General features: G+C 59.5%; 12 protein-coding genes across 12 annotated transcripts; 6 read left to right on the top strand and 6 right to left on the bottom strand.

Annotated features, from left to right (window-relative positions):
- Positions 1 to 148: 148 nt before the first annotated feature.
- K452DRAFT_292653 (uncharacterized protein) lies at positions 149 to 2,599 on the bottom strand. Its single transcript, XM_033541413.1, has 3 exons — positions 1,373 to 2,599; positions 715 to 1,267; positions 149 to 534 (listed from the first exon to the last, which is right to left on the bottom strand). The coding sequence occupies exons 1-3, from the start codon at positions 2,417 to 2,419 to the stop codon at positions 188 to 190; spliced, it is 1,947 nt and encodes a 648-aa protein (XP_033391868.1). The 5' UTR covers positions 2,420 to 2,599; the 3' UTR covers positions 149 to 187.
- Positions 2,600 to 2,955: 356 nt separating this feature from the next.
- K452DRAFT_259546 (uncharacterized protein) lies at positions 2,956 to 4,604 on the bottom strand. Its single transcript, XM_033538498.1, has 3 exons — positions 3,987 to 4,604; positions 3,420 to 3,926; positions 2,956 to 3,330 (listed from the first exon to the last, which is right to left on the bottom strand). The coding sequence occupies exons 1-3, from the start codon at positions 4,179 to 4,181 to the stop codon at positions 3,097 to 3,099; spliced, it is 936 nt and encodes a 311-aa protein (XP_033391867.1). The 5' UTR covers positions 4,182 to 4,604; the 3' UTR covers positions 2,956 to 3,096.
- Positions 4,605 to 4,834: 230 nt separating this feature from the next.
- K452DRAFT_292649 (uncharacterized protein) lies at positions 4,835 to 5,970 on the top strand. The gene is made up of 3 exons (XM_033541412.1): positions 4,835 to 4,915; positions 5,099 to 5,238; positions 5,349 to 5,970. Exons 1-3 carry the CDS (start codon positions 4,888 to 4,890, stop codon positions 5,529 to 5,531), a joined length of 351 nt encoding a protein of 116 aa, XP_033391866.1. The 5' UTR covers positions 4,835 to 4,887; the 3' UTR covers positions 5,532 to 5,970.
- K452DRAFT_302997 (uncharacterized protein) lies at positions 5,906 to 7,508 on the bottom strand (the record flags this gene model as incomplete). The annotated part of the gene is made up of 4 exons (XM_033542668.1): positions 5,906 to 5,918; positions 5,968 to 6,235; positions 6,357 to 7,140; positions 7,263 to 7,508. 4 exons carry the CDS (start codon positions 7,506 to 7,508, stop codon positions 5,906 to 5,908), a joined length of 1,311 nt encoding a protein of 436 aa, XP_033391865.1.
- Positions 7,509 to 9,043: 1,535 nt separating this feature from the next.
- Positions 9,044 to 10,523, bottom strand: K452DRAFT_140769 (uncharacterized protein). Its single transcript, XM_033535403.1, has 2 exons — positions 10,103 to 10,523; positions 9,044 to 10,044 (listed from the first exon to the last, which is right to left on the bottom strand). The coding sequence occupies exons 1-2, from the start codon at positions 10,308 to 10,310 to the stop codon at positions 9,161 to 9,163; spliced, it is 1,092 nt and encodes a 363-aa protein (XP_033391864.1). The 5' UTR covers positions 10,311 to 10,523; the 3' UTR covers positions 9,044 to 9,160.
- Positions 10,524 to 12,291: 1,768 nt separating this feature from the next.
- On the top strand, positions 12,292 to 12,777 carry K452DRAFT_302995 (uncharacterized protein; the record flags this gene model as incomplete). Its single annotated transcript, XM_033542667.1, has 3 exons — positions 12,292 to 12,360; positions 12,432 to 12,565; positions 12,645 to 12,777. 3 exons carry the CDS (start codon positions 12,292 to 12,294, stop codon positions 12,775 to 12,777), a joined length of 336 nt encoding a protein of 111 aa, XP_033391863.1.
- A 411-nt stretch (positions 12,778 to 13,188) lies between these two features.
- On the bottom strand, positions 13,189 to 14,811 carry K452DRAFT_362725 (uncharacterized protein). Its single transcript, XM_033546530.1, has 3 exons — positions 13,935 to 14,811; positions 13,463 to 13,650; positions 13,189 to 13,390 (listed from the first exon to the last, which is right to left on the bottom strand). The coding sequence occupies exons 1-3, from the start codon at positions 14,485 to 14,487 to the stop codon at positions 13,298 to 13,300; spliced, it is 834 nt and encodes a 277-aa protein (XP_033391862.1). The 5' UTR covers positions 14,488 to 14,811; the 3' UTR covers positions 13,189 to 13,297.
- Positions 14,812 to 15,022: 211 nt separating this feature from the next.
- K452DRAFT_292642 (uncharacterized protein) lies at positions 15,023 to 15,422 on the top strand. The gene has a single exon (XM_033541411.1). The coding sequence runs from the start codon at positions 15,141 to 15,143 to the stop codon at positions 15,330 to 15,332; it is 192 nt and encodes a 63-aa protein (XP_033391861.1). The 5' UTR covers positions 15,023 to 15,140; the 3' UTR covers positions 15,333 to 15,422.
- Positions 15,423 to 15,991: 569 nt separating this feature from the next.
- K452DRAFT_362724 (uncharacterized protein) lies at positions 15,992 to 17,376 on the top strand. Its single transcript, XM_033546529.1, has 2 exons — positions 15,992 to 16,686; positions 16,824 to 17,376. Exons 1-2 carry the CDS (start codon positions 16,485 to 16,487, stop codon positions 17,171 to 17,173), a joined length of 552 nt encoding a protein of 183 aa, XP_033391860.1. The 5' UTR covers positions 15,992 to 16,484; the 3' UTR covers positions 17,174 to 17,376.
- Positions 17,377 to 17,652: 276 nt separating this feature from the next.
- On the bottom strand, positions 17,653 to 18,537 carry K452DRAFT_302992 (uncharacterized protein; the record flags this gene model as incomplete). Its single annotated transcript, XM_033542666.1, has 3 exons — positions 17,653 to 17,871; positions 17,978 to 18,217; positions 18,532 to 18,537. 3 exons carry the CDS (start codon positions 18,535 to 18,537, stop codon positions 17,653 to 17,655), a joined length of 465 nt encoding a protein of 154 aa, XP_033391859.1.
- On the top strand, positions 18,518 to 19,742 carry K452DRAFT_292639 (uncharacterized protein). Its single transcript, XM_033541410.1, has one exon. It carries the CDS (start codon positions 18,706 to 18,708, stop codon positions 19,354 to 19,356), a length of 651 nt encoding a protein of 216 aa, XP_033391858.1. The 5' UTR covers positions 18,518 to 18,705; the 3' UTR covers positions 19,357 to 19,742.
- Positions 19,743 to 21,996: 2,254 nt separating this feature from the next.
- On the top strand, positions 21,997 to 22,428 carry K452DRAFT_215034 (uncharacterized protein; the record flags this gene model as incomplete). The annotated part of the gene is made up of 1 exon (XM_033536235.1): positions 21,997 to 22,428. A coding segment is annotated over one exon (432 nt), but the record flags the coding sequence as incomplete, so codon positions are not given.
- Between the last annotated feature and the right edge of the window lie 1,308 nt (positions 22,429 to 23,736).

Raw genomic sequence — 23,736 nt, 5'->3', positions numbered from 1 at the left:
CTTCTGATATTTCCATCACGGACGTAGAGTGGGCCGTGGGAGAAAGATTGGGAATGATGGCTGGCGAGTGTGTTGTCCGTGCTCGGTCGCCAATGGAAACATCCATGTATAAATACACACGCGTAAATCCAAAACGCCTCGCCCCCAACCCTTTCCTAAAAACCAAAACATAACCTAAACAGCAAGCCTAAACAGCAAACCCCTCCCTCTCCAACTCGGCAACCTTGTGCGGCCCAATCGACTTGATCGTCTCCATGAGCCGCCACGGCACGTCGAGCTTGTCGGTGATGAGTTCCAGGAGCTGGACGTTCTGCTGCCTTGCCCCTTCTGGCCTCTCCGTCCCCGCGCCAGCATCCTGCGTCTCTTGCGCCGCGGACGGCTCCTGCGTCGCCGCCGCCGTCGCCGCCTCGATCTCTTTGAGCGCAGCAGACAGCTCCCCAAACGTGCTGCACCGCCGATAATGCGAGCTCGGCGCCGGGTGCCGGAACAGCGGCAGCAGGTGCGCGTACGCGGCGGGGTTGATGTCGTTGTATGCTGTGCACACAAATGTTAGCTTCTCCTCTTCATATCCCCATCTCCACCCAATCAGGGAAAACACAACGAAAGGAAGAAAGAAAGGGTTAAGGTTAAGGATAAGGAAAGGAAAGGAAAGGAAAGGAAAGGAAAGGAAAGGAAAGGAAAGGAAAGGAAAGGAAAGGAAAAAGACATTCTTACCCTGCCCCGCACCATGAATAATCCGCTCGATCGTATACCCCCCGTTGTTCACCAGCACTATCACAACAGGCAGCCCGTGCTTGACCATGGTGCCCACCTCCTGCATGGCGAGCTGGAAGCTGCCGTCGCCCGTCACGAGCACCACCCTCCCCTCCGCCACGAGGGGCGATCCGCCCTCCGCCTGGGGCAAGGCCAACCCGTCCTGCACAGCGACGCCCGCGCCCGCCGCCGCGCCCGTCGCCCACCCAATGCTCCCGTAGTAGCTCTGCGCATGCCACTGCACGTGCGGCGGGAAGAGCGTGTCGGCGAGGCCGAACGAGGCGGTGCCTGTCTCGGCGAGGACGATGTCGTGGGGCTTGAGGAGCTGGGCGGCGATGAGGGGCCAGAGGTGCGCTTGCGCGAGGGGTGCTGTTGGGGCGGGTGTGGGTGAGGGAGGTGCGGGTGCGAGCGGCGTGAATGCCGGTGTGGGTGGGGTGTACGTGGGGGGGATGAGGGCGAGGAGGCGCGTGAGGAGGGGCGCGAGTGGGCAGGGGGCGTAGGTCTTGTCGTTGATCTGTGGGTGGGTGGTATCGCGTTAGCAAGTCCTCTCATACAACAGGTACTTCCTCCAGTCGTCCAAGGCGTAGAGACAACGACAGTCTCCCAGCCACTCACTCACCCTGACATCAAACGGCCCAACAAACACCGTCCTCTCGTCCCCCAACCCCCTCGAAAAAAACCCCGTGTTCGTATCCCCCGGCAGATCCCCCAGCAAGATGACCAGGTCCGCCTCCTGCAGCCGCTCAAACACGCCCGCCCGCCCCATCCTTCCGTTCAAACACCCCACGAACAGCGGGTCCGTCTCGTCGACAATCGCCTTCCCCATGTTCGAGCTGAACACCGGCAGCCCCAGCCGCCGTATCAGCCGCCTCGCCGCGCCCGCACCACCATGCCGCGCCGTGAGCACGTCGACAAACACGGCCGCCTTCTTCGCCTTCCCCAACAACTCCAGAATCGCGTTCGCAGCCTCGTCCAGCATCGCCGCCGCCGCCGCCGCATCCCCCTCCGGCGGCGCGAGATCCAGCGGCCGCTCCAGCAGCGCCCGCGGCACGCGCTCCATGCTCAAATCCAGCGGCAAGAAGACGTACACGGGCCTCCTCCCACGGACACAAGCAGCGAGCACGCGGTCGATCTCCGTCGGCGCATCGTCCACATCCCACAGCTTGGCCGCAGCAATGCGCACCTTCTCGCTCATGCCCGCGTACACCTGGTGGTCCGGCCCCGGCGCCTCGCTGCTCAGCCCGTGGTGGATGCATGCGCGGGAGCGCTGCAGTGCGCGCGGCGTCTGCCCGACTACGTGCACGACCGCGATGTGCTCGGCGTGCGCGCCCGCGACGCCGTTGAGCGCGCTGAGCTCGCCGACGCCGTGGGTGGTTACGAGGACGCCTGGGGGGGAGGCGGAGGAGTCGGAGCTTGCAGAGCTTGCGGCGCGCGCATACCCATCAGCCGCATAAGCAGCATTAAGCTCATTGCCAGCACCAACAAAGCGCAGCCCCGGCACCAGCGCAATATGGTCCAGGAAATGGAGGTTGAAGTCGCCGGGGACGCCGATGACGCTGCGCGTGCCGAGCTGGCGGATCCGGGCCCAGAGGTACTGCCCTAGTGGTATGGTGGTGGTGTCGTCGGCGGAGGCGGCGGGGTGGGTGGGGGGCGTGGGGGAGGCCATGGCGGCTTGGATGAAGGAGAGAGGACAGGAGAGGGCAGGAGAGAGGCGAACGAAGAGAGAAGGAAAGAGTAACGGGAGGGGATCAAGGTAGGTACCTACCTATGGTGAGGTACTACCTACGTAGATAAATACCCCGCCCCCGGCACCGCCCACCGCCATGTCATGGCATGGCATGTCGCGCATAGGGCGTGCGCGCCAGCGACCACGTGCCGCGGGGACGCGGATCTGCGACCGGTCGCCCGTCGGTGTGAGCTACCTAGCTGTCCGATAGGGTAGGGGGACGCGGGTGCGGGGACGCGTACGGGTATGGGTGCATCCAAGGAGGAATTTGGAATGGTGGAATGGATAGGGTAGATGCGGTCTGTGGGTTTGGTTTGGGCGGCACGGCGCGGTGCGGGGTGCGCCGGCCGGCCGGCTAGAGGCGGGTTTGTATGTTTGCGTCTGGGGTTGCTAGGAGTAGGTTGCCCCGCGTTGTCTGCGATGCGAGCTGTGTAGGAGTACCTAGGTAGGTTGTTCGCATCGTGCTGATGGCATTTATATCTATCTACATCCCTGACATGCTTGCGTGCGTGCGTAGCACACAAAATCCCTCTTCCCATAACTACCTATATACCCACCCTCCCCACACCCCACACCACCACACCAACACTCACACACACCCTCCACCCTCACTCCTCCTACACGGCAGTGCTCGCGGGCGTCGCGCCCTTCAGGTCGTTGCCCTTGGCCTCGTCGTACGTCGCCAGCCGGAAGTTGTACGGCAGCTCGAACTGCGCCCTGTCGTTGCCCTGCAGCGGCTTGAAGTCGACAATCAGCGAGTCCTTGACCGCGAAGACGGCGTCGTCCGTGATGTGCTTGTCGGCGCGGTCGAAGATCTGCGTGATGATGGGTTTGTAACCGGGGGCTTTGACCTGCGGGTGGGAGAGAGAAGGGTTAGTTTCTGGTACCTAGAAAAAGAGAAGGAGTGCGCGAATGAGGGCGGGGAGAGAGGGGCACGCACGATAAAGTGGATGTGCGCCGGGCGCATCGGGTGGCGGTCCAGCAGCTGGAGCAGCGTGCCTGCGGGCCCGTCAAACGGAATGGGGTAGCTGGTGGGCCGCAAGCAGTAGAAGCTGTAGCGGCCGTCCTTGCCCGTGGTGAAGCGGCCGCGGAGGTTCATGTCGGGCTGGTCGGGGTCCTGCTGCTCGTACAGCCCGTTGGGCGCCGTGTGCCAGACGTCCAGCTCGGCGCCCTCGACCGGCGCCCCCGTCAGGTAGTCCGTCACCACGCCGTGCATCAGCGTGTGGTCGCCGCCCTCGATGCCGTGCACGATTGTCTCGCCCATGGCGCGCTTGGGCGCATCCGCCCGCCAGAAGGGGCCCAGGATGGCTGTCGCCGTAGGTGCGTCCGCCGCTGACGTCGCCAGCTTGTACGTGATTTCGTCGACGAGCGATTCCAGGCCCAGCACGTCGCACACGAGCTGGCCTTCGTTGCGGCGGTCGTTGGACATGCGGCCGGCCTCGTTGATCTGCGGGAGAGAAAGAGTTAGAGACAAGCTAGAGTAGGGTAGACACTGGGAAACACGCACCAGCTCCAGCCCGGACATCCACTCGTCCACGGTGATTTCGTTCTCCCGCGCCCAGTCGTGCAGGTGCTGGATGGCGCTGCCGATGACCTGGCGTATGCGCGGCGACGCCTTGGGGCCCGTAGCATTGATGACGTTGCGGGTGAAGTTGGGATCGAACTTGTGGTTCGGCGGGGCCGAGTTGGACGAGGAGGCCATTGTGGTGGTGGTGGTGACGGTAGGTAGCGAGAGAGAGAGAGAGAGGGTGGTGGTGTTGGAGCTGTGGATGGGGACGACGAGCCAATGCCATTATATGCCGACGGCAGGGACCCGCCTGATTGTTAACATGGACAGACAGCTCCACCACCAGCCACGGCGGCGCGGGGACAGAGCGCGGGGCTGCTGGGCGTGATGTGGGTGTGGTGTCGGGAGGGCATCGGATAGCGGGCGACGGGTAGCTATCGGGTAGCGCACGTCGCACGAGGACGGCGGCGGATGGAGGGCTGGAGAGCAACAGTGAGGCTTGTTGGGTGATGTGGCCGAGGAACGATTCCGCTCACACGTTCGTCGTAGTAATCAAGAGGGCGCAGCGGCCATGATGAACAGCAGCCAGAGCCATCCATAGGCATTGCGAGGTCAGACAGACAGCAGACGGGCAGAGAGAAGACAAGCGCAGCATCAGCCTGTAGTTAACTACTCGGTACATAGCAAAATGGAATGATGGAACGCAGCAGCGGCGCAGCAACCCTGACCCCCCGACCCCCGAGCACCTCCGCGCCGACGAATGAAAGACGCAGCTTATGTAACACGCCAAGCCCCGACCTCACCTCGCAGCGCCCAGCCCGCGATACCTAGAGAGAGAGACCTAGCTCTCTCACGACGACGCCGGCCTAGAAACCCTCCAACGATCCTACCGACCTACACAATGTCCTCCGGCTACGGTCTCAACGGCGGTACGAGCACTCCCTGGAGCGCAATGCCCTTGCGCACACCCGCACATCGCACATCGCACACCCACGCCCCGTCCGTCCACAGCCCACACGCGCGCGCGCACTCCCACCGTCCATACCATACCATACCATACCATACACACGCCCACCCACGCGCACGCGCAAACACACGCTGATCCCGTCTAGGCCCCTCGCGCTGCTTCTCCTTCTGGCAAGAGGTCCTGGCCTGCTACGTCACAAACTCGTCGGAAGACAACACGGCCGGCAAGGCCAAGTGCCTGGGCCCGCTCGACGACTACTACGAGTGCCTGCACCACAAGAAGGAGGTGCGTCCTCAATCCCAACCTCAATCCCAACCTCAATCCCCACCCATTGCTTCCCAAGCTCGCTCGCGACATTGGAGGAATGGCTCGCTAACGCTCGCACGCACGCACAGTACGCCAAAGCTTTCGCCATGCAGTCGGCCTACCGCCAAGCCGAGGCCGCCGGCAACGGCCGCCCCGCCGACGCCCCCAAGCCTAGCGAGGTGCGCAGTCTGGGCCTGCTCGAGGGCGCGCCGGAGACCAAGAACGTGAGCCGTGGCTGGTTTGGCCGCCGCGAGAGCAATGGCGCTTATTAGATTGGTGTGTGGTGTGGGAGTGGGTGGGAATGGATGGGAGTGTATATTTGGGAATGGGGGTGGAAGAATGGAGGAATGCAGGATTGCTTGCTGCTTGCTGCTGCTGCTTCTGTCTGATGTTGAGGTATGTGTGTGTGTGTGTTAGTGATGCGTGGACTGCAGGGCGCAGAGACGGCATGCGCGCGAGGCGGAGAGAAAGAGACGAAGAGCGCCGCGCGTGAAGTTGTATACGCAATAGGTATGCACGCGTGCAGGTTTTCCCCATCCCCGGACCCCGAACTCCAGGAGCAAGCAAGCACAATTGCAGCCAGATGTCCCTGGCGCCAGAGCGCCCATCTAGGTAGCCCGACGCGCAGTCCGCTTCCCACCCACCCTCACACCTCCTCACTAATACTATCACTGCCACCATCCCCGCCGCCCAACCCTGCCCCCAAACCTATCCCCCACAACCACAACCTCGACCTCATCCCCTTCTCTTCCTACCCCATCGCCTCCAGCACCAGCACTACCACCCTTTCCCACATGCAATCCGCCCCCAACACCAACAAAAATATCAACATCCAAAAACCGAGGCAGCACGTGCGCGAGCAGCGGCACTGGCGGCTGCGAGTGCGTCTGCGTGCAGTTCAGCAGCAGCGTCCGCAGCGCGTGCGCCCGGGTCAGCGCGACGAGGCCGCGTAGGAGGTGCGTTAGGTTTGCTGATGCTGTTTTGGGGGGTGGGGGGTGTTAGTTGTTTGTGTTCTTGGTTTTTTTGATGGGTTGGTTGGTTGGGTGGGGAGGGAGGAAAGTGGGAATGAGGAAGAGGGAGGGGAAAGAGGCACGCACTCTGCACGTAGTTTGCTTTCAGCTGGGGAGCGGTGACTTGGGCGAGGTTGTCGAGGAGGAGGAGGAAGCCTGGTTTTGGGCCTGGGGGTGGGATTGGGGTTTGCGTTTGCGTTTGCGTTTGCGGTTGCGTTTGTGGCGGGAGTGGGGAAGTGGTGGTGTTTTGCTGCTGTTGTTGTTGTTGCTGTTGCTGCTCCTTCTTGTCGACATGGTGTCCAGGCTCATCAAACACAGCCGACGCCTCATCCAGCAGCATCTCGTCCTCGTCCTCGTCCTCGTCCTCCCCCTCGTCTTCGCTGTCCGCAATCGTGCTCCGCACGCGCGCCAGGCCCGTCCTGCGGCGCGCGCTCTCTTCCCGCGCCGGCTCAGCTCGCTCTACAGACTGGCTCTTCTTCTCTGCTTCTTCTTCTTCTTCTTCTTCTTCATTCACCATTCCCTCGCTCTTCTCAGCCACTGCCACTGCCACAGCCACGTCCTCTCCGCCCCCCTCCAGCCGCTCGCGCACCTCCCCCACCGCCTCGACCACGCCGGCAAAGTCAAACGCCCGCATAATCGCGACGCGGTCGAGCGCGGCTACTGCTGCGGCTTCGAGGGCCTGCTCTTGCTCCTGCTCTTGCTCCTGGTCCTGGTTCGGGTCCGTGGAGGTGACATGGCGCTGCCGAAGCCGCAGCCGCGCGAGAATGACGTCGTACAAGCGCAGCACGTCGAGCGTGCCTGTCGTATCGATCCAGACGGCGGAGTTGGCGGACGAGGCCAGGAGAAACGTCGTCAGGAAGGCGAAGGCGAGCTAGATGGTGGTTAGAATAGACATACATACATAGGTTCATAACACAAACACCAACCAAAGAAAGTTGAAGACATAGGTAAAAGCAGAAGCAATGCAAAAGACAGACAGACAGACAGACATACCTCCCTCGCCCGCCCCATCTCACTCCCACTCCCCGTCCCGGTAATCCCCACGCAGCCCCCCACGCCCGCGTCCACGCCCCCCTCTAGCACTTCATCTACGGCCTCGCACCCCGAGCCCAGCCTAGCTCTCTCACCTGCGCTGGCGTCACGCGCACAACGCACGTCGTACAGCCGCGACGCCAGCACCGGCGTTGGCGTCGGCGTTGGCGCCTGCGTGCTACCTGGAGTAGGAGCAAAACCCGGCATCGTCGACTCGACTCCTCCCCGTGAGCGCTCGCTCCTCTTTCGGTGCGCGTAGTAAGCGGTAGCGTAGCGATGGCGGTGTCAGGCGCGCTGACGTTGGTGGCGGCGGGGATGGTAGTGGGGGAGACGGAGGTGGTGGTGGTGGTGGGCACGAACTAGAACAGAGGATGCAGGTGCTGACGGCGCGGAGGAGCGTTGTGGCTGCTCAGCTCATCCGTGCATTTATCCGTCCATGCATTCATCCATCTAGCAGCGGGAAGAAGGTGGTGGCATATCGCGTGCGCGTGCGCGTGTGCGGTCGTTGCTGTTGTTGTTAGTGGTGGTGGTGGTGGGGATGGTGGCGCGTGTGAGGTCTGGTGGTGGTCGTCGTGGTTCTAGGTACCAGCTAGATGGCTGTCGTAGACTTGAGAGTACTTCGACGCGTAGGAGTGGCAAATCCCAATGTATGTAGGTGCAAGACGTCCTGTCTACGTATGTATCTACGGATACCTGTCGTCATGTCGCTCTGGAGTCTGGACGGGCGTGAGAAAGCCACGCTATATCTTCAGCAAGCAAGGGAGTGCAATCGAACAACCCATAGAATTCCTCATCTCACAGAGCATCGCGTGACAACCACCTAGGTAACCACACACGCACCACCAACTCATGATTCAAAGCCTCGAATTCCTGTTTTCGCTATGCTATTCCTAGAACAATCTCGCGCCGTCCCAAAAGAGCCCCCCATCTCGCTCGCTCGCCCGCCCACAGGTCGCTCGGTAAAGCTGGCTGTGTATATAAGTCCCCCGCGTCGCCCGTGCGTCGTCCACAGCCAGCCAGCCAGCCCGCTCTGCCGCAGGAAGGGGGGAGAAGAAACCTTTGCTTGCTCTCAAAAGGAGGACCGACGGACCGAACGGAACCGAACTACCCATCGCCACCCAAACCTAGAGTCGAGAATTCCCCCTCACCCCTTGTCCAAGTACCGAAAACTGCAAACGGCTTCCTCGTGTATCGCCCCTGCCTGCCCCCCCGTCCAACTGCCGAGATAGCTGTGTTTGTCTGTGTGTGTATGTGTGCCCCGCGCGCAACCGTGTAATAAAAAAGCCAAAAAACTGAAGATCAGAAGAAGAAGAAAAAGAGAACCGCAGAAAAAAGAAAGAAGAAAACACAAAAAACCCTTTGTTTCGCCGGGGATAGAAAAGGAAAATGGCGAGCCCCCCGTCCGCCGTCCGATGCGCAAAAAAAAACTTTGTTAAAAACAGACCCGTCTTGCCCCTTCGCCGTCCGCACCAGTGTCCGGGATCTGTTGTATGCCGTAGGAAAATAGTACAAAAAACCAAAGTGGGGAAAGTGGGAAAAGTGAAACGACACCCAAATGAAGGATTGAGCGGGGGTTAGAGCCGCGTCCAGACCCATGCCCCTAGGCGCCCGCGACGCTCGCGTCATTCTCAGGACCTTCCCCGTCCGATGAGCTCAGGTCATCGTACTGCCAAGCAAACATCTGCCCCTGTTCGTCTCCGATTGTCTGAAGTTGCTGGACAGACGGGTGCTGGGCCCTCTTGCCAGGAGAATAGCGGCGCAGGAGGCCGAGAACCCGAGAACGGGATGGAGATTCCCTATTAACCGACTAGTAACATCTTTTCTGCATACGCTATCCAACGCGTTGACTAGTCAGGTGCTTACGAAAGACGTCTCTCGGGACGGGGAGGAGCACGCTTTCCGCCCTTCAAACTCTTCATGCGGCCGAGCAGGCCGATGGGCTTGGTGTCGCGGTTGGGCTCCGGCGGCGGGCCGCGAGGCGGCATGCCGAAGCTGTCGGCCGTGGTCGACCTCTCGAGGCCGTTGCCGGGCGAGCTCGGCGTGCGCGTACGGCCCTGCTCGGCGACCCTCATGCTCGCGCCCTTCCTCTCGTAGGGATCGTCATAGTCCTGGAAGAACGGGTTCCTCTCCTGCATCTTGCCGAGGCCGCCCGCGCTCTGAGTCTGACCGGGACGAGGAGGCAGCTCGTCCTGCGGGGTCTGGTTGACACGCTGCCACTCGTACATGGCCTCGGGAGACTGGATGCGGCCCTGGCTGCCGAATTCGCGGCGAGGCTGGGACTTGCCACGGAAGCGCTGAGCGAGAGACTTCTTGCGGCCGAGGCCTTCGCCCGCCCTCAGCTGGGCCTCAGCCTCGGACTCGCGGCGCTCAATATCCCTTCTGCTCGCAGGCGCGCCGTCCAGGAAAGTGCTCGTGCCCAGACCAGCCGACTCGTCACCGTGGACATAATCAATGGCGGCCTTGGGGTTGTACCACGTGTTGGCCTGACCACCGCTGATGTTGAGGGTGCCAATGTCTTCATTCTCGGGAGGAGGAGCAGTTCTGTTCGTCGTAGACCACTCGGCGAAACCCTCAGCTTCACGACCGTGGAACTGGTCGAGGTTGATGTGCTTGTTCACGGGGCCGGCACCGCCCATGGCGTTGTTGGCGGAATCTACGGGGAAAGCCTCCATGGGAGCGCGGTGATCCTTCTTGCGGTTGCGGTGCGGATTGCAAGCATCAAACGGGCCGTCATGGTGGAACACTGTAGCAGAAAGTCAGTCACAACAGGAATTCCAAAGAAAGGGGCCGTTTTCACTGACAGCTGGGGCCGTAGATGCCCGAAACGTCGAGCTTGTCGATGATGTCAAGGCCCTGGGGCTTCTTGACGGGCTTGGAGGATTTTCCACTGCGAGGATCCTTGTCTTTGCCCTCTCTCTCCCGGCGCCTCCTCTCTCTGCGCCTGCGCTCGTCCTCAATCGCCTTGGTGTCCATGACGGAAGACTCGGAGTTGCGGCGAGGACGCCTCATCTGCTGGCGGTCACGGTCGCGCGGAGGGCTCGCGAAAATGTCCAGCTCATCGTCGCCACGCTGGCGAGGAGGCGGACGACGGCGGCGGTCCTCGTCACCGGGCCTGGGAGGGCGGATGGGGCCGGATCCGTTTCGGTGAGGCGGGGGACGGCGTTCGGTCGCACCTGCAACGTGTCAGCGATGCGTCACCGGCCACGTCGCTTCAGTCTACTTACCGTTCGGCGCAGAAGGCTTCTTGTCGTCGAGCCTCATTTCTCTCTGTGGTCGCGGGTAGTCAGCAAACAGTCGGGTGAATTCGACGAATCTCTCGAGCGGCGCCATGGCGGAGACGGCGGTGGGGAGAGAAGGCGAGGGAGTCGGCGAGAAAAGGTCGGGGAAGACGCGCAAGACTTGCGCGGTGCGTGGTCGCGCAGCGTGGGCTTTGCGTGACACAAGGACTGGCGGGGAGAGAGACGTACAAAGAGCTCCTCGGCGGCGGTGCCGTAGGTGGTGGGCTTCTGAGGCGACGAGGAAAAGGACATGGTGTCGTAGGCGGGCGAGCGTTGACCAAAGTTGGCAAAGTTTGGTTGTTGTTGTAGTTGTTGAGAGTCGTCGAGAAAGGGGTTGTTGCGGGAAACAGGACGGGGGATGGTGGTGCGGGGCGTGATGAGCGAAGCGGGCGTCGACAACGCAGGTGAGGGGATGCCCGGCGAAGCAGCGCGGCGGAAAGGGTTATTGGAGCTCAGATTGAGCGACAGGCCGGGCGAGGGTCGGCGCTCTAGTTGTAGGAGAAGGGCAATCAGGACATGTTCACGGAGCAAGGATGTCTGAAACAACGGGCGATGGCAACTTGTCTGACAGGGGAGCGAACGCACCTGGAACTGTGGGTTGGACCAGCGACATGATTGTCGGCAGCAGGATTGGGATCGACCACTGACAAAGGGGGGGAGGAGATTTGTCGCGACGAGATGAGAGGTTGCGCGGACAGGCGGAGATGGTGTTTCGTCCTGTGTCCCTTCTGTTGCTCAAGCGACGCTTGGGCGGGCAAGAATGCGGATTATGCGAAGGTAGGATGAGTCGGCCGGTAGGATTGCTTCACGGTGAAACGGGGATGGTTTGCGGCGGACGGGGCAACAACAACGAGGTATGTAGTAGTATGTAGAGGTGGGGGAGAGCGGGATGGGGGGGAGAGGGGGGAGAATAATTATTTAGAGGGCAAGAGCGAAGCCCGCAAGCACTCTTTGCTAAGGTGGAATAGCTCTCCAAGGCGTGCAGGCGGACGCGGCGCGAGTCAGGGCCCTGCCTGTTGGGCAGATCCCAATGCATCCGCGACAGACTAGGGGATGCGGTGGGTAATAGGAGTAGGGCCGAGCGCCGCCCGCAATTATCTTTCTTTCGTTCGACTTTCCATTTCCCTCCTGAGAGAAGAAGAGTAGAGAGACTTCTCTTTCCTCGCAGGGTTTCGCATGTCTCGCACCCGGCAAGCAGCCCAAGCGAACCGCCGTCGCGGCTCTCCGTCACGACATCTCCCCCTCCATGATATACACCCGCCCGTCGCCGCATCAATGACCGCTCAAAAGTATATCTTCGTCATCGTCCGCTCCCGATGCTCCTGGCCGGTGATCAGGGTCCCTGAGCCAAGATCCAGAACGCGTGCGGGGAAGGGCGTTTTTGGTGCAGCCAGACCCGTGCTTGGACCAACAAACTCGACTGAAGCTCGGAAATGGCTTGCCCGTCCTCGCAACCCGGCGCGTGGAAAGCAGCATTTGGTGGTTTCTTTTGCCGTCTGTCGTGCACTCTCGCATTCGCACATAATATTGCTTCCATCGGCCCTCGTAACCGCCCCAGCCAGCTGCGCCCATCACTGACCGGCCTCCCGGCCTCGGCAGTGGCCCCGTCAGCTGACGCCCCGGCTTCTGGCCACTTCCCTCGCAGGCTCGCACTTGCACATCCACCCATTCCCTCCGTCCATCCTCCCGCCCCGACGAACCCTTGCGCGCAAATGGCCCAGGCACCCGAGGCTGCAGAGCCGCTTTATGGTGGGTACTCCCGCTTCGAGCTCGAACTGGAGGTGAGATCCCTTCCCATTACAAATCCTCATGCCATGCGCTTGCTCACCTTCCCATCTTCGCGTGCTCACAGTTTGTGCAATGTCTGGCGAACCCGTGGTACCTGAACCACCTCGCCGCCCAGAAGCATCTCGACAACCCGGATTTCGTCGCGTACCTCGACTACCTGCAGTACTTTAGGCAGCCCAAGTACGCAAAGTACCTCACGTACGTCACACTCTCTCTCAGTTGCTCTACCCGGCGCAGCCGCAATTGTGGAGCGGGCTAACGCGTCCGGCACTGCCAGGCATCCGGGCCCGACGCTGCGTGCCCTGCAGTTGCTGCAGCAGGAACACTTCCGGCGAGAGATCATCATGCCCGACACGGTCGGCAGGATGATTGAAGAAGGCGTCAGAGCCAGCGCCGGCGATCGGTCTTGACGAAGGGTGCGTGCCTGACTGGCGGTGCTTGCCGAGCAGCAGCCGCCCAATCGGCCGGCTGCATCTCTCTCATGTCCGTCCGCGGTCGGCTCAATTTCCCGGAGATGGAAAGCAATCACTGTCGACAGCAACGCGACATGAGGGAAAAAGGCCGCTCGGCCAGCTGGCATGTTGTCGCAAGCAACAGCCGCCCTGTCGTTTATCCACATCACCAGCATTGGGCCCAGCTGCCTCTTGTAGCCCCTGGCCCCGTGCGCTGCCGATCGACAAACGATCCACGAGCCCGCCAGATCTGATAGGAAAGTGAGCGCAGCGTGAATTTGGCAATACGGCGCGGCGGCGCCGCGGCACGCGCAGTGCATCCCCTCACCCGCATCACGCACAAATGTAGCAACAGAGTAAACAGAGAGTCGTTTCACTTATGCTTCGGTCCTGTCTCATGGGTCATGCATGCACTTCGTTACCGCGTCATCGCGTCACCGCGTCACCACGTCACCACCACCATAGTACCATCTTTCTCTCACGCGTCGCTCGTCACCGTGCTCTCCACCAGCTCCGCATCCATCTTCTTCCTAAACTTCTGAACCTTCCCGAAGAATCCATCGTCGCTCGGCTGCACACAAATACGAAGCATTTCGCGTCAGCCATGACGTCCGCCGGTGGAGTTGACGGCTCAGCCACCTACCTCATGAATCCATTCCTCAATATGCTCGACAATCTTGCCGTCGCGAGGGTCGAGCTTGAGCGCGATCTTCGACGTGACGGACCTGCTCGAGCCCTTCTCCTTTAGTGGGATCGACGACTTGAAAACGTACTTTTGCGTCAGATCCAGGTGCAGCTCTTGCGGCGTCGTCCCGTCGAGGACGTGATAGTCTGTGCATCCAAAGTCAATCACTTTGTTCTTTCCCCATACTCATTGACCCCCAAGTCTCAGCCGCGCACTTCCGCGCTGCGCCCTGCGCAGCTGCGCTGAACCACTGGCACTCGCCAATCTACAACGCGCAGCGCCCATCCCATCCCCATCCAGCCACAATCGATAACCAGCCAACGGCCGGATGTAGCTGCTGCCACCGCTGCCCGGAACAGCTCTCTTCCGGCTCACACACAACAATAAAAACCAACAGAAGAAAGCACCAAGGGTGTGTATGTATACGTACCCTCAGTCCTGCTCTCGGCAAACAGCTTCCCCATGCGCGTAAACAGGGTCTCGATGCCCGCGCGCCCATGCGCCACGCTCACGGGGTCCCGGAACGTCGCGTCCGGGGCGTAGCGCGCGAACGCGGCCGCCGCGGGCTGCTGCTGGTACGAGTATAGCGCGAGCAGGTCGTCGACGAGCGGCTGGTGCTCTTGATGGTGTTGGTGGCGGTGGTCTTGGACGTGAGCTGGCGCAGCGGCGGCGGGCGCCACATCGTGGCTGGAAGGCGCGGGCGCGGGCGCGGGCGCGGGCGCGGTGGCGCTGTTGGCGCTGTTGGAGCTGACGCTGGAGCTGGAGGCGGAGGTGCTTGCGCGGGCGCGAGAGTCGGAGGCGAGGCTGGCGCTGGTGCCGGTGCGCTCGATGGTCGTGTTGTTGGGGGTGCGGGTAGTGGTGGTGGTGGTGGTGGTGTGGGTGCTGCTGGGTGTGACGGTGTCGGCGTCGTAGGTTGAGTTTGGGTGCGGGATTGCGGCCGTGGGGGCGCCGGTCAGCGAGAGCCGGTCGACGACGTGCGTCATGGTTGTGTGCTAGGTGCGTTGCGTTGCGTTGCGTTGTGTTGTGCGAAAGAGTGAGTAGGTAGGTACTGTACTGTTGTGCGTGGTACAGGTAGATAGGGTGGGTGGTAGGCAAACAAAGGACGAACGAGACGGATTGGACAGTGACAAGATGGCGGGGGACACACTGTCTGTCGTCTCAGCGAAGCAAGCAAGCAGGCAGTTGGCAGCGTGCGATGATGAACCGTGGTTGCAAGCAAAAAGTAACACTTGCGGACGGGAGGGAGGGAGCTCCCTTCCCTCGCCCTTGGGTGGCATGGCGTGGCATGGCGTGTGGGCGTATGTGCGATGACGCCATGGGCGAGCTTATGCTTATGCTTGCTTACGTACTCCTACGGATTACCTACTCTGCTCTAGGTAGGTACCTTACCTTACCCGGGGTGCGCAAGGGATCGTGGTGTTGGGCGAGCCAATGGGAATGCTCGGGGCTTGGGGCTTGGGGCTTGAGGTGTGCTGCTATTTTCGTACATAGGATTTGTATGTGACTCTGGGGATTTGGTTAGGTGCGGGTCTGCGAGGGCCTGGACTTGGGGTTGGGGAGCGTGGATGCCGCTAGTTACATTGTGGGCGTGGAGGCTCGGTGGCTCTGTGGAGGTGAGGGCGGGTTCATTGGTGGCATGGCGGGACGTGGGTTGGCTGTTTGTGCGGGCGCGAATGTTTGTTTTTCTTATTGGGATGGCATTGAGACTGTGGAGATGGATACAGGAATCAATGATTCTCTTGGGCTCGCGGTGGTTTGTTTGCCTTGTCACTGCTACTTGCTATGGTTTGTTATACGTACGGCGTGGGAGTACTTCATGTCTGGGTAGCTGGGCGTACTTCGTGAGGGAGATGGTCCGTATATAATTAGCGATAAATTGTTAGAAGGGCACGAGAAGAATTAAAATAGTACCAAAGTATAAAAATAGATAGGGGAACGAGCCTTACAGGAAAGTACAAGTGTGTGAAAGTAGAAGGGCATGAAGCAAGTGTATCACCATATACGTTTGACATTTGATGGGTGAACGAATGGCTTCAGAAGATTGGTAAATTTTCAACTTTCAACTTGTATCAGAATTGAATATGGCACAAAAAGAATAGTCTCATGTCCATGTATAAGCTTGTCGGCAGACCAGATCTACAAGAAGCAAACAAGCTTTTCCAATCACCACACGTCGCCCGGGAGAACAGCGAGAGAGGGCCAAGGGCGATCCATCATCTTCCAGAAAGCGCGGAGATCCTGGGGCCTTGGGGCGGAAAAGCTCCACCGGGCCCGCGCCGCCCGAGTGGATTCCGTCCCGATGTCGTGGCCGTCCTGGGGGCGACAGGGGAGAGCACGGCAAGCGAACCTCAGACATGGCGACGCGGCGCATCGGTGGTTGGAGAGGTTCGAGACGCGATCGCTGCCAACGGTTATGCAGATAAACTCGCATGAACGCGTCCGAAAGGAGATACAAGAGCGGGCATTCACGGTGGCGGCGGCGGCGGCGGGCTGCGTCAATCAAGAGTCTTTCTTCACACTCCTTTCCACGCGGATCGATGATCTCCATGCTAGCTAACTGCTGCTGCTCTCGTCATTGTCCACGGCCCGACGTCGTCTCATTCATCCACGTAGCCCAGCTGCCAACCTCGTCGCAATCTCCCGCCGCGTGCGCGCCGCCTCACTCCGCTTCCTCCTGAGTGAGCTCAGCCCCGCCGCCCGCATACGAAGCCCACTACCAACCCGCATCACCCCCGAGACCAGCCGGGCCCGCCGCAGCAAGCAGCAGCCCTCACTCCCGTCACGCCCACAACAACAACCTTACCTCTCCCATTCACGCGCCCACACCAAGCAAGCAACGCAAGCACAAGCACACACGAGCGCCGTCATCGCCGCCCGTCCCTCCTGCCTGCCTGCCCCGCGAACAACCACCCCCGCGTAAACGCAGACCTCAACCCAACCCAACCCACCGTCCGACCAACAACAACAGCAAGCAGCAGCCATGGCCGACGAGGGCGCCTCCCCTCGCGAGCTCCTCATGGAGGCTTGCCGCCGCAACAACACGTCGCTGCTGGAAGAAGTGCTGGGCGAGCTGGCCGCGGCCGGCGGCGACAAGGCCACCGAGCACGTCGCCAAGACGCTGAACGAGGCGCGCGACGGCATTGGCAATGGTGTGCTGCATGTGGCCGCGACCAACGGCAGCTGTGAGTCTTCCTGGATGCCCGCGAATCCCTGCTGCTCCTCCTCCCCTTCCTCCGTCATTGTCATTGGAGATAGTAGTCAGATTGTTTGTTTGAATGTTCGGATTTGCTGACGCTCTCTCTTTTCTCCCCCGCCACAGACGAGGTCCTAGACGTTCTGCTCGACCAAGAAGGGCTCGAGATTGACGAGGCCGACCGCATGGAGAAGGACACGCCGCTGCACAAGGCCGTGCGCTACGTCAACAGCCTGGCCAAGGACGAGTGGGTCGACGCCGGCCACCCCATCGTCGACATCCTCATCGACGCCGGCTGCGACCCGCGGATACGCAACAAGGCCAAGCTGCGGCCCGTCGACCTCGCCGACCCCCGCAACACCGAGCTCCGCCAGATGCTGCAGAAGGCTGAGTTTGCTATGATGGCTGGCAATGATGTCGTGGACGAGGATGATGAGGATGATGGGCCCACGGGCAGTGCGAGCGACAGCGAATAGATGCGTAGGAGGTTGCTTGGGGGCGGCTGTTTTTGCACGTTGTAGATGGCTGGTGGCGTCTTTGCGCAGAGATGGTGCTTGGGCTAGGCAGTCATTGAGCATTGAGCATTGAGCATGATAGAGAGATTGCCTTGGGCTCGGGTGTTTATGGCACATTTTGGCATGAAGAAAAAGACCGGCGAATCAAGAAGAGAGTTGATTGCTCATAAGTTTGCATGTGCAGTACCGTGTTGCAGGTACGAGAATTGTCATTGCCAGTGTATCTCCAACCCAGATATCCACCCGAGAACACTGCGCCGTACCCGATATCCAAACCAACGACTCCGTCAAACCCAGAAGTATGAAAGTCCAGTGAGAGCTGCTGCGGCGCCACGTTAGTACCGTTTCGGCATACCATGCTCGACGTGGACATACCTAAGTCAAGCGGGGCCAACCTCAGCCTGTGCGCCCCAGCGCGACAGACGACGACCCGCAAGCGCTCACTTGGACTTGGAGGCGTCAGGCTTGCGAAGGCGCTCAGCGAGGGTCGCGGCGATGGCCTTACGCGCGAGGATGCGCTCGAGCTGGCGCTCATGCTCGCGCTCAAACTCCGCTTGGACAGCCTCCTCGCCCCGCGTCGAAAAGTGGTCCTTCATGTCCAACTCGGCCCTCTTGCCAAAGAACTGGGGCTGGATGTCCTTATGGCGCAGCTCCTCTTCCTACGCGTGTAATATCACCATGGCCCAGCAACGACAGGGAGTAGGAAGAGGGGAAGAAGGGGAGGAAGGACGGAGGGAGCAGCAGCAACAGGTGCTAGTCTTGTACCTCGGGCGGCGGGCCGACGGGTCGAATCATCGAGTCGATCATGGAGAGGCGCATGCGCTCGCGCGAGACGCCCGCGCCCACGGCCATGTACGAGAGCATGGGCGGGTGGCCGATGAACGAGGCGTACGAGTCGCGCTTGATGTTGCTGGTGAACTCGAACTTGGTCGTGTCCGAGTGGCCGGTGCCGACGTAGCGGGCTTGCAGGTTCTCGAGCTGCTGCTGGGTGCGGAGCTTGTCGGCCTAGAGAGAGAATGCTTTAGCTTCCGTCGAGGGTTCCAGGGAAAGGTCGATCTCACCATTTTCGGTGCGTGGATTCGCGCGTTTGCGTGTCTCTGTGCGTGTATGTGTTGTGTGAGGCTTGTTGGGTTGTCGGACGTGAGTTGTCTCGTCGAAGGGAGCGCAGGCGTTCGCTGGGGATCTGCAACTGAAGCTGATGGGGGCTCGTGCGTTTGCGGAGGCTTATGTCATCGCCTAGCGTCATCAGCTTCAATCTCGTAACCTCACCTTCTCCAGTCATTCCTTCGCCTACCCTGATACCCAGGGCCGGGAAAGACACTCATTGCAAGGTACTGTCAGGCTTGATACCCGATCTACTGCTGCTGCCCTCAACCCGCCATCTTTGCCTGCCTATCGATCCACTATCAGCAACCAAGGATTCCTTTGAACTCATCGTTGAATAATCCATTGGAGGATTGAAAGATTTGGAAGGACTGAATATCCCTACTGTCATGTCTCCCGAACCAATTACGCCCGGCTCCATCCCTCGGTCCGCCCAAGGCGATGACCCAATGGACGTCGACACCTATCCACCCAAGCCCAAGGCGGCTGAGCGCAAAATCCCTTACCGCCGCTCATACGAAGATAGCGTGATGAAAGTCGTGCTCAACCCGCCCGTCAGCGATGGTATTGAAGTCAAGGAGCCACTGCCCGCATACCTAGCCAGCCGCCCGGAAATCACTGCGGACCAGTTGCCTCTCGCGTTGGACGACTCGCGGCGGAAATTCAAGTCGGAAATCCCTGGCATCCGGCTCACGCACCACAAGGGGCTCTACGAGGGGGGCCCAGAACCCGCGTCCGATGAAGACGACAAGTTTGCGCAGGACCTAATCCGGAAGCATGGCGTGAAGACGAAGGAAGACCTCGAGAGAGCCGTTACGCAGGAAATGGAGGCTGCTAAAGAAGAGCTAAGGCAACGGATGCAGAGGCGTAAAGAGGCGATCGACGTGAACGAGGCGGTCGAAAAAGAGCTGAACACGCTGAAGATGGACCGCGAGTTTGAGCTGAATGCGCAGAAACGAATCATCGAGAAGGCTCGGGCGAAGAAGGAAGAGCGCAAAGCCAAGCGGACAAGGACTGGGCCAATGCACGAGGTCCATTGATTTGTGCTGTGAGCTGATCGTGTCTTACATTGTGCTGACGTTCGCGTCGCGCATAGACCAGTGCTGCAAGAGACGCGCCTCCCATTGCTCGAGACGCGCATCCCAACAGCTTCTTCTTCGAGATGACGGCACCGGCCATTGGCGACCTGACCAATCCCGCCATGGCAGCGGGTGCTGATATTCGGAAATGCACGCTGCTGAGCAGCGGTGAGAACTCACCTGAGGGAGGGGAGATTACTGAAGAGAATCTTGCGACGAAGCTTAATCGCGATGGCTTTTCTATCAGCGCGGGGAAGAGGAGCGGCATGTTTGCTACAGGGCGCTATCAGCCAAATTATGAGCAGAGAGGAAGGAGGTGAGGCAGATCCAGCTTGATACCCATTCATCATTCATCGAAATCCTAAGATCCTTTCTGGATGTTCCTGATGGCGTGTTGTTTCTAAGCAACTGTGACAGTAGTGTCTGGTGAGTTCGTTTAACCCATGTAGCAACGGCATATACGGACCATTTTATGGTTAGGCGCCTGGACCCGATGCGGTTCAGCATCCGAATTGTCAAGACAGCCCTGTGGTTTCAGAAGGTCTCAAACCTAGATGCGGAGGTGGCGCTGTATCATCAGTTCTGCCACAGCTAACTTCTTCCGCCGGACGATTGCAAACCAACTCAATCCATGATCAATACCACAAAACATCATAAAGAATCCTAGCAAAATACCAAACGAGGACGACTACGTCTGTGACCCCAAAGATTTCGCAGAAGGACTAACATTCGAACGACGGCACAAACAGTGCATTTCCAGAAAAAGCTGCGCTCTTGCAGCACCAAGGCACCAAACGCCCAAAGCAACAACCGACCCGGAGACTCTTCTCCGCCGCCTAGCCACCTACGTTCGCCCCGACGCCGCAGCCGCGTTCAACACCAAATTACAGGATCTATCAAGCTTCCATGGTTCTCGTCATCACAACGCACTCTACATAGAGACCCGCAAGAAAATCTCGCCTACCCAGGAACTAGAGCTAAGCTCCTTCTTCGCGCTACGCTACGGCTGCGCATCACCCAGCGCGTGGGCGGCAAACTATTCTCCATTCTTCTCACAAATTCTTGCACCGGCATGGCACAACGACGCCGTTCATTCTCCACGTATCTTGTCTCCATGCCGTTCTGTTCCGCCTCCGTTGGCGCCATGGGCGGATACTATCTACACGTCCGCGCGACGTCCGCGCGGGTGGTGGTCTTTGTTCTGGCGGACGTCAAGGGTGCGGAGGCGGAAGCGGGGGCGCTGGTTCTTGAAAGCGCACGTTGACGCGTATGAGGCGAGCTGTCTTACGGACGAGCAGGGGCGGTTCTTTGCGCTGACGTTGTGCCATCTACAGATGAATGCCTGGGGTGGTGAGGGCGTTTGTGGTAGGGCTCGGTATATGGAGCGCTGGGTCGGGCGCGCGTGGTGAGCGCAGGAAGGCAGTCTGCTGTGCGTGCGTGCGTGCGTGTGTGGCAACGTGGTGGCAAAGTCCCTACTAGGTAACACACCCACCCACCCACCTACCTTACCAGCGCGTCTTCCTACTCCCATACTTATCTCAGCAACACACCATCCACTGCCCCCAGCTTCCTCAGCGCCTTCCTCCATCACCTCACGCGCCTATTCGCCGAAATCGCCTCCCCGGGCTGGAAGCTGCAGCCCTGCAAAATGCGCGTCACGAAGCTGGTGAACTAGCAGCTCATGAGGCAACGCTGTGCGCGGCCCAGCCCGCTCAGCCTGCTCGCCGTGCTCGCCGTGCAGGCGGGCGGTCGCTTTGTTGGATACGCTGTTGTCAGTGTTACACGCTGCTGCGCCTGCTACTGTTGCCTGTTTTGCCTACTGCTGTCGACTGCTTCGTCTATTGTCGCCTTGTTTGCCTGATACTGTAGCCTGTTTTGCCTACTGCTGTTGAATAATTCGTCTGTTGTCGCCTGCTTCGCTTGCTGTTGTCGCACTCGCTCGCTGCGACGCCTGCTGCTACGACGCCTGCTGCTACGACGCCTGCTGCGGTTGCGTGCTATAACTTCGCAACGTAATATCGCGACGAGAATCAGAGGTATCCAGGTATCCTTTTTGTTGTGTTACCCTTTTGCCAATGGGTTTGGCCCTTGAACAGGTAACGTATATAGGTTAAACAATGCGGTTGCTCAGCCTTCTTACGACTCTGTGTAATGTGTTTCGTGGGGGCTAGATATAAAAATACCTTTACACGGTTTCACTGATACTTTGCCTACTCCCGTGTGCGAAAAGTATCGTGGATATAAACTTATAAGGGCTTCCCTTCCAAACATCAACCTCAACTTTACTTCTCTTACACTTTCCAAAGACCATGAATACATCACAAATCGCAAATGCGCCGGAGCCCGACTCCCTATACAATCATCATGCGACACGCGACAGCTTCCAAAATACCTCCCAAACCTTCCGCCACTCGACAACTTTGACGATGGATCTAGATGTAGACTCGGATTCGGGCAATGCTCCGCTTATGGAGGACACACTGTCAATGCTAACCAAAGACGATGAGACGAGCAGATGCGACTTCTTCCTCCTCACGGTTCCCTTCTTCGGGTAGGCGACAACTTCACATCAGTTGCGAGAAATGGGCTAATCACAAAAGACTACAGATCGCGTGGACAGTCCAGCAGGTCTTCGTCGTGCCCTACCTATCGTCACTCGGCGTACCAGACACCCAGATGCCCATCTTCGTCATGTCGGGGCCCTTGGCAGGACTCGTCAGCCCACCCATCTTTGCGGCCCTCAGCGACGTCTATCATGGCGAGCGCAAGCCGTTCATCTTCCTCGGCGGCCTGGGCACCATCGTTTTCTTCCAGCTCCTTGCCGCCGCTCAACCTCTCGCAGGACTGTTGACCCACGGCCGCAGCGAAACGGCAACGACGCACATCATCGCCGGACTGAGCATTTACGCCCTCAACTTTTCTATCCTGCCGCTGCAGATGGGCCTCCGCGCGTCCGTGGTCGATCATTTTGGCCCGCACCAACAACCCAACGCAAGTTTGTGGATAAGCCGCTTTTCAGTCCTGGGTTCCATCTTTGTCGCTCTGATTGGTCTCATACTCCATCCGGCTTTCTAGGGCCTTGGTATCGCCATTATGTCCGTCCTGGCGCTGCTACTGGGAGTAGTCGCCTTCACCAAAACCGCCAAACCCGTCTCAGACGCTCATTCCTCGAGGTCCGGAAAGAACACTTCGCTGCGTGCTCACGTCTCTCGGATGCTCAAGAAGGCACGCAATCTACCGCCCGTGACGCGGCAAGTGTGCAGGATACAGGTGGTGTCATGGTTCGCTTGGTTCTTGGTATTAAACTACACGAGCGTGTGAGTAGATGACCTCCGGGCAGTGAAACTGATTGATTTCACGAATCACGATGCTGACCAAGGTTTTGAAACCTCTAGGCTGGTTACCCGCATATGTTAGTGGCCTATGATCCACAACGTAAAGCAAACACGTTTACCACACTGACATGTTTCCAGACGACAAGCCTGGTAACACGGGCATCCCAGACAGCCAGCCATCGACCTCACCATCCGCATCCGCATCCACAGCCGCCATGTCCCGCGTAGCATTATTCTTCAACACCACGTCCTGAGCACTCTCATAACCATCTCCGTCTGCCGTCGCTTCGCAAACACAGTCACAAGCCAGCACCCCGAAACCGAGCTATGCGCCGACGCCGACGAGGACGCTGTCAAAATCCACCACGGCAACGGACTCGCACGCATGCGCGACGTCCTCACGTGCCAAGTCTGGAAACCAGCTCTCGTGGTCCTTGCCGCCTCACTGACGGGCACTTTCGCGCTCGCTGGCTTCGCCAAGCAGTCGCCTTCCGCTGCGACTGCGCTATCGCTCTTGCTCGGGTCCAATAACGTGCTCTTCGCGCTGGCAAGCTGGGTGCCCTATGCGCTGATCGCGTACGAGGCTTCGGCGCAGGCTCGATCGCGCATGATGGCGTGGGCGGCAGGCGGGCGGGCGGGCTGATTATGTAATAGCCCGCCCGCCTAGTAGGTAGTTATCCGCCCGCCCGCCCGTTACCTGCAGGCGCGCGGATGAAAGTGATCTATGCGTTATTTTTTAGGTATATAATTTGAAAAATCAAAAACGACTAATATCTAAAAACTAGATGGTTGACTGGTTCGGTTCTGAGATTTCCATGATCCAAAGAGCCTGGGTTCAATTCCCAGCAAATGAAAAAAGTATTGCACTTATTTGCGCTTTGGGGAGAGCGAGGATTGAAGCCATATTGAGGGCCCTAGATTCGCTCTAGGGAGCAGGGTTGTCCGGCTGCTATTTATAGCAGGTCTGTAATGCTCTAAGCGTCTAAGTTTACTATTTATATTGTGG

The sequence above is a fragment of the Aplosporella prunicola genome (assembly GCF_010093885.1).
Source record: "Aplosporella prunicola CBS 121167 unplaced genomic scaffold K452scaffold_59, whole genome shotgun sequence".
NCBI lineage: Eukaryota > Fungi > Ascomycota > Dothideomycetes > Botryosphaeriales > Aplosporellaceae > Aplosporella > Aplosporella prunicola.
Note: the sequence above shows the minus strand (reverse complement) of the source record. Positions and strands in the feature narration are given on the sequence as shown.

What these genes read in the sequence shown, in the direction of transcription:
- K452DRAFT_362724 (XM_033546529.1), top strand. Translation starts at nt 16,485, where the DNA reads ATGGCCGACGAGGGCGCCTCCCCTCGCGAGCTCCTCATGGAGGCTTGC. An exon ending in GGCCGCGACCAACGGCAGCT is followed by an intron (nt 16,687 to 16,823) that starts GTGAGTCTTCCT and finishes CCCCCGCCACAG; the next exon opens with ACGAGGTCCTAGACGTTCTG.
- K452DRAFT_292653 (XM_033541413.1), bottom strand. Translation starts at nt 2,419, where the DNA reads ATGGCCTCCCCCACGCCCCCCACCCACCCCGCCGCCTCCGCCGACGAC. An exon ending in TTGGGCCGTTTGATGTCAGG is followed by an intron (nt 1,268 to 1,372) that starts GTGAGTGAGTGG and finishes ACCCACCCACAG; the next exon opens with ATCAACGACAAGACCTACGC. An exon ending in TATTCATGGTGCGGGGCAGG is followed by an intron (nt 535 to 714) that starts GTAAGAATGTCT and finishes TTGTGTGCACAG; the next exon opens with CATACAACGACATCAACCCC.
- K452DRAFT_140769 (XM_033535403.1), bottom strand. Translation starts at nt 10,310, where the DNA reads ATGAGGCGTCCTCGCCGCAACTCCGAGTCTTCCGTCATGGACACCAAG. An exon ending in GGGCATCTACGGCCCCAGCT is followed by an intron (nt 10,045 to 10,102) that starts GTCAGTGAAAAC and finishes TTTCTGCTACAG; the next exon opens with TGTTCCACCATGACGGCCCG.
- K452DRAFT_292642 (XM_033541411.1), top strand. Translation starts at nt 15,141, where the DNA reads ATGGCGGGACGTGGGTTGGCTGTTTGTGCGGGCGCGAATGTTTGTTTT.
- K452DRAFT_259546 (XM_033538498.1), bottom strand. Translation starts at nt 4,181, where the DNA reads ATGGCCTCCTCGTCCAACTCGGCCCCGCCGAACCACAAGTTCGATCCC. An exon ending in GGATGTCCGGGCTGGAGCTG is followed by an intron (nt 3,927 to 3,986) that starts GTGCGTGTTTCC and finishes TCTCTCCCGCAG; the next exon opens with ATCAACGAGGCCGGCCGCAT. An exon ending in CGGCGCACATCCACTTTATC is followed by an intron (nt 3,331 to 3,419) that starts GTGCGTGCCCCT and finishes TCCCACCCGCAG; the next exon opens with GTCAAAGCCCCCGGTTACAA.
- K452DRAFT_292639 (XM_033541410.1), top strand. Translation starts at nt 18,706, where the DNA reads ATGTCTCCCGAACCAATTACGCCCGGCTCCATCCCTCGGTCCGCCCAA.
- K452DRAFT_362725 (XM_033546530.1), bottom strand. Translation starts at nt 14,487, where the DNA reads ATGACGCACGTCGTCGACCGGCTCTCGCTGACCGGCGCCCCCACGGCC. An exon ending in TGCCGAGAGCAGGACTGAGG is followed by an intron (nt 13,651 to 13,934) that starts GTACGTATACAT and finishes TTGGATGCACAG; the next exon opens with ACTATCACGTCCTCGACGGG. An exon ending in TTGAGGAATGGATTCATGAG is followed by an intron (nt 13,391 to 13,462) that starts GTAGGTGGCTGA and finishes ATTTGTGTGCAG; the next exon opens with CCGAGCGACGATGGATTCTT.
- K452DRAFT_292649 (XM_033541412.1), top strand. Translation starts at nt 4,888, where the DNA reads ATGTCCTCCGGCTACGGTCTCAACGGCG. An exon ending in CGGCTACGGTCTCAACGGCG is followed by an intron (nt 4,916 to 5,098) that starts GTACGAGCACTC and finishes GATCCCGTCTAG; the next exon opens with GCCCCTCGCGCTGCTTCTCC. An exon ending in GCCTGCACCACAAGAAGGAG is followed by an intron (nt 5,239 to 5,348) that starts GTGCGTCCTCAA and finishes ACGCACGCACAG; the next exon opens with TACGCCAAAGCTTTCGCCAT.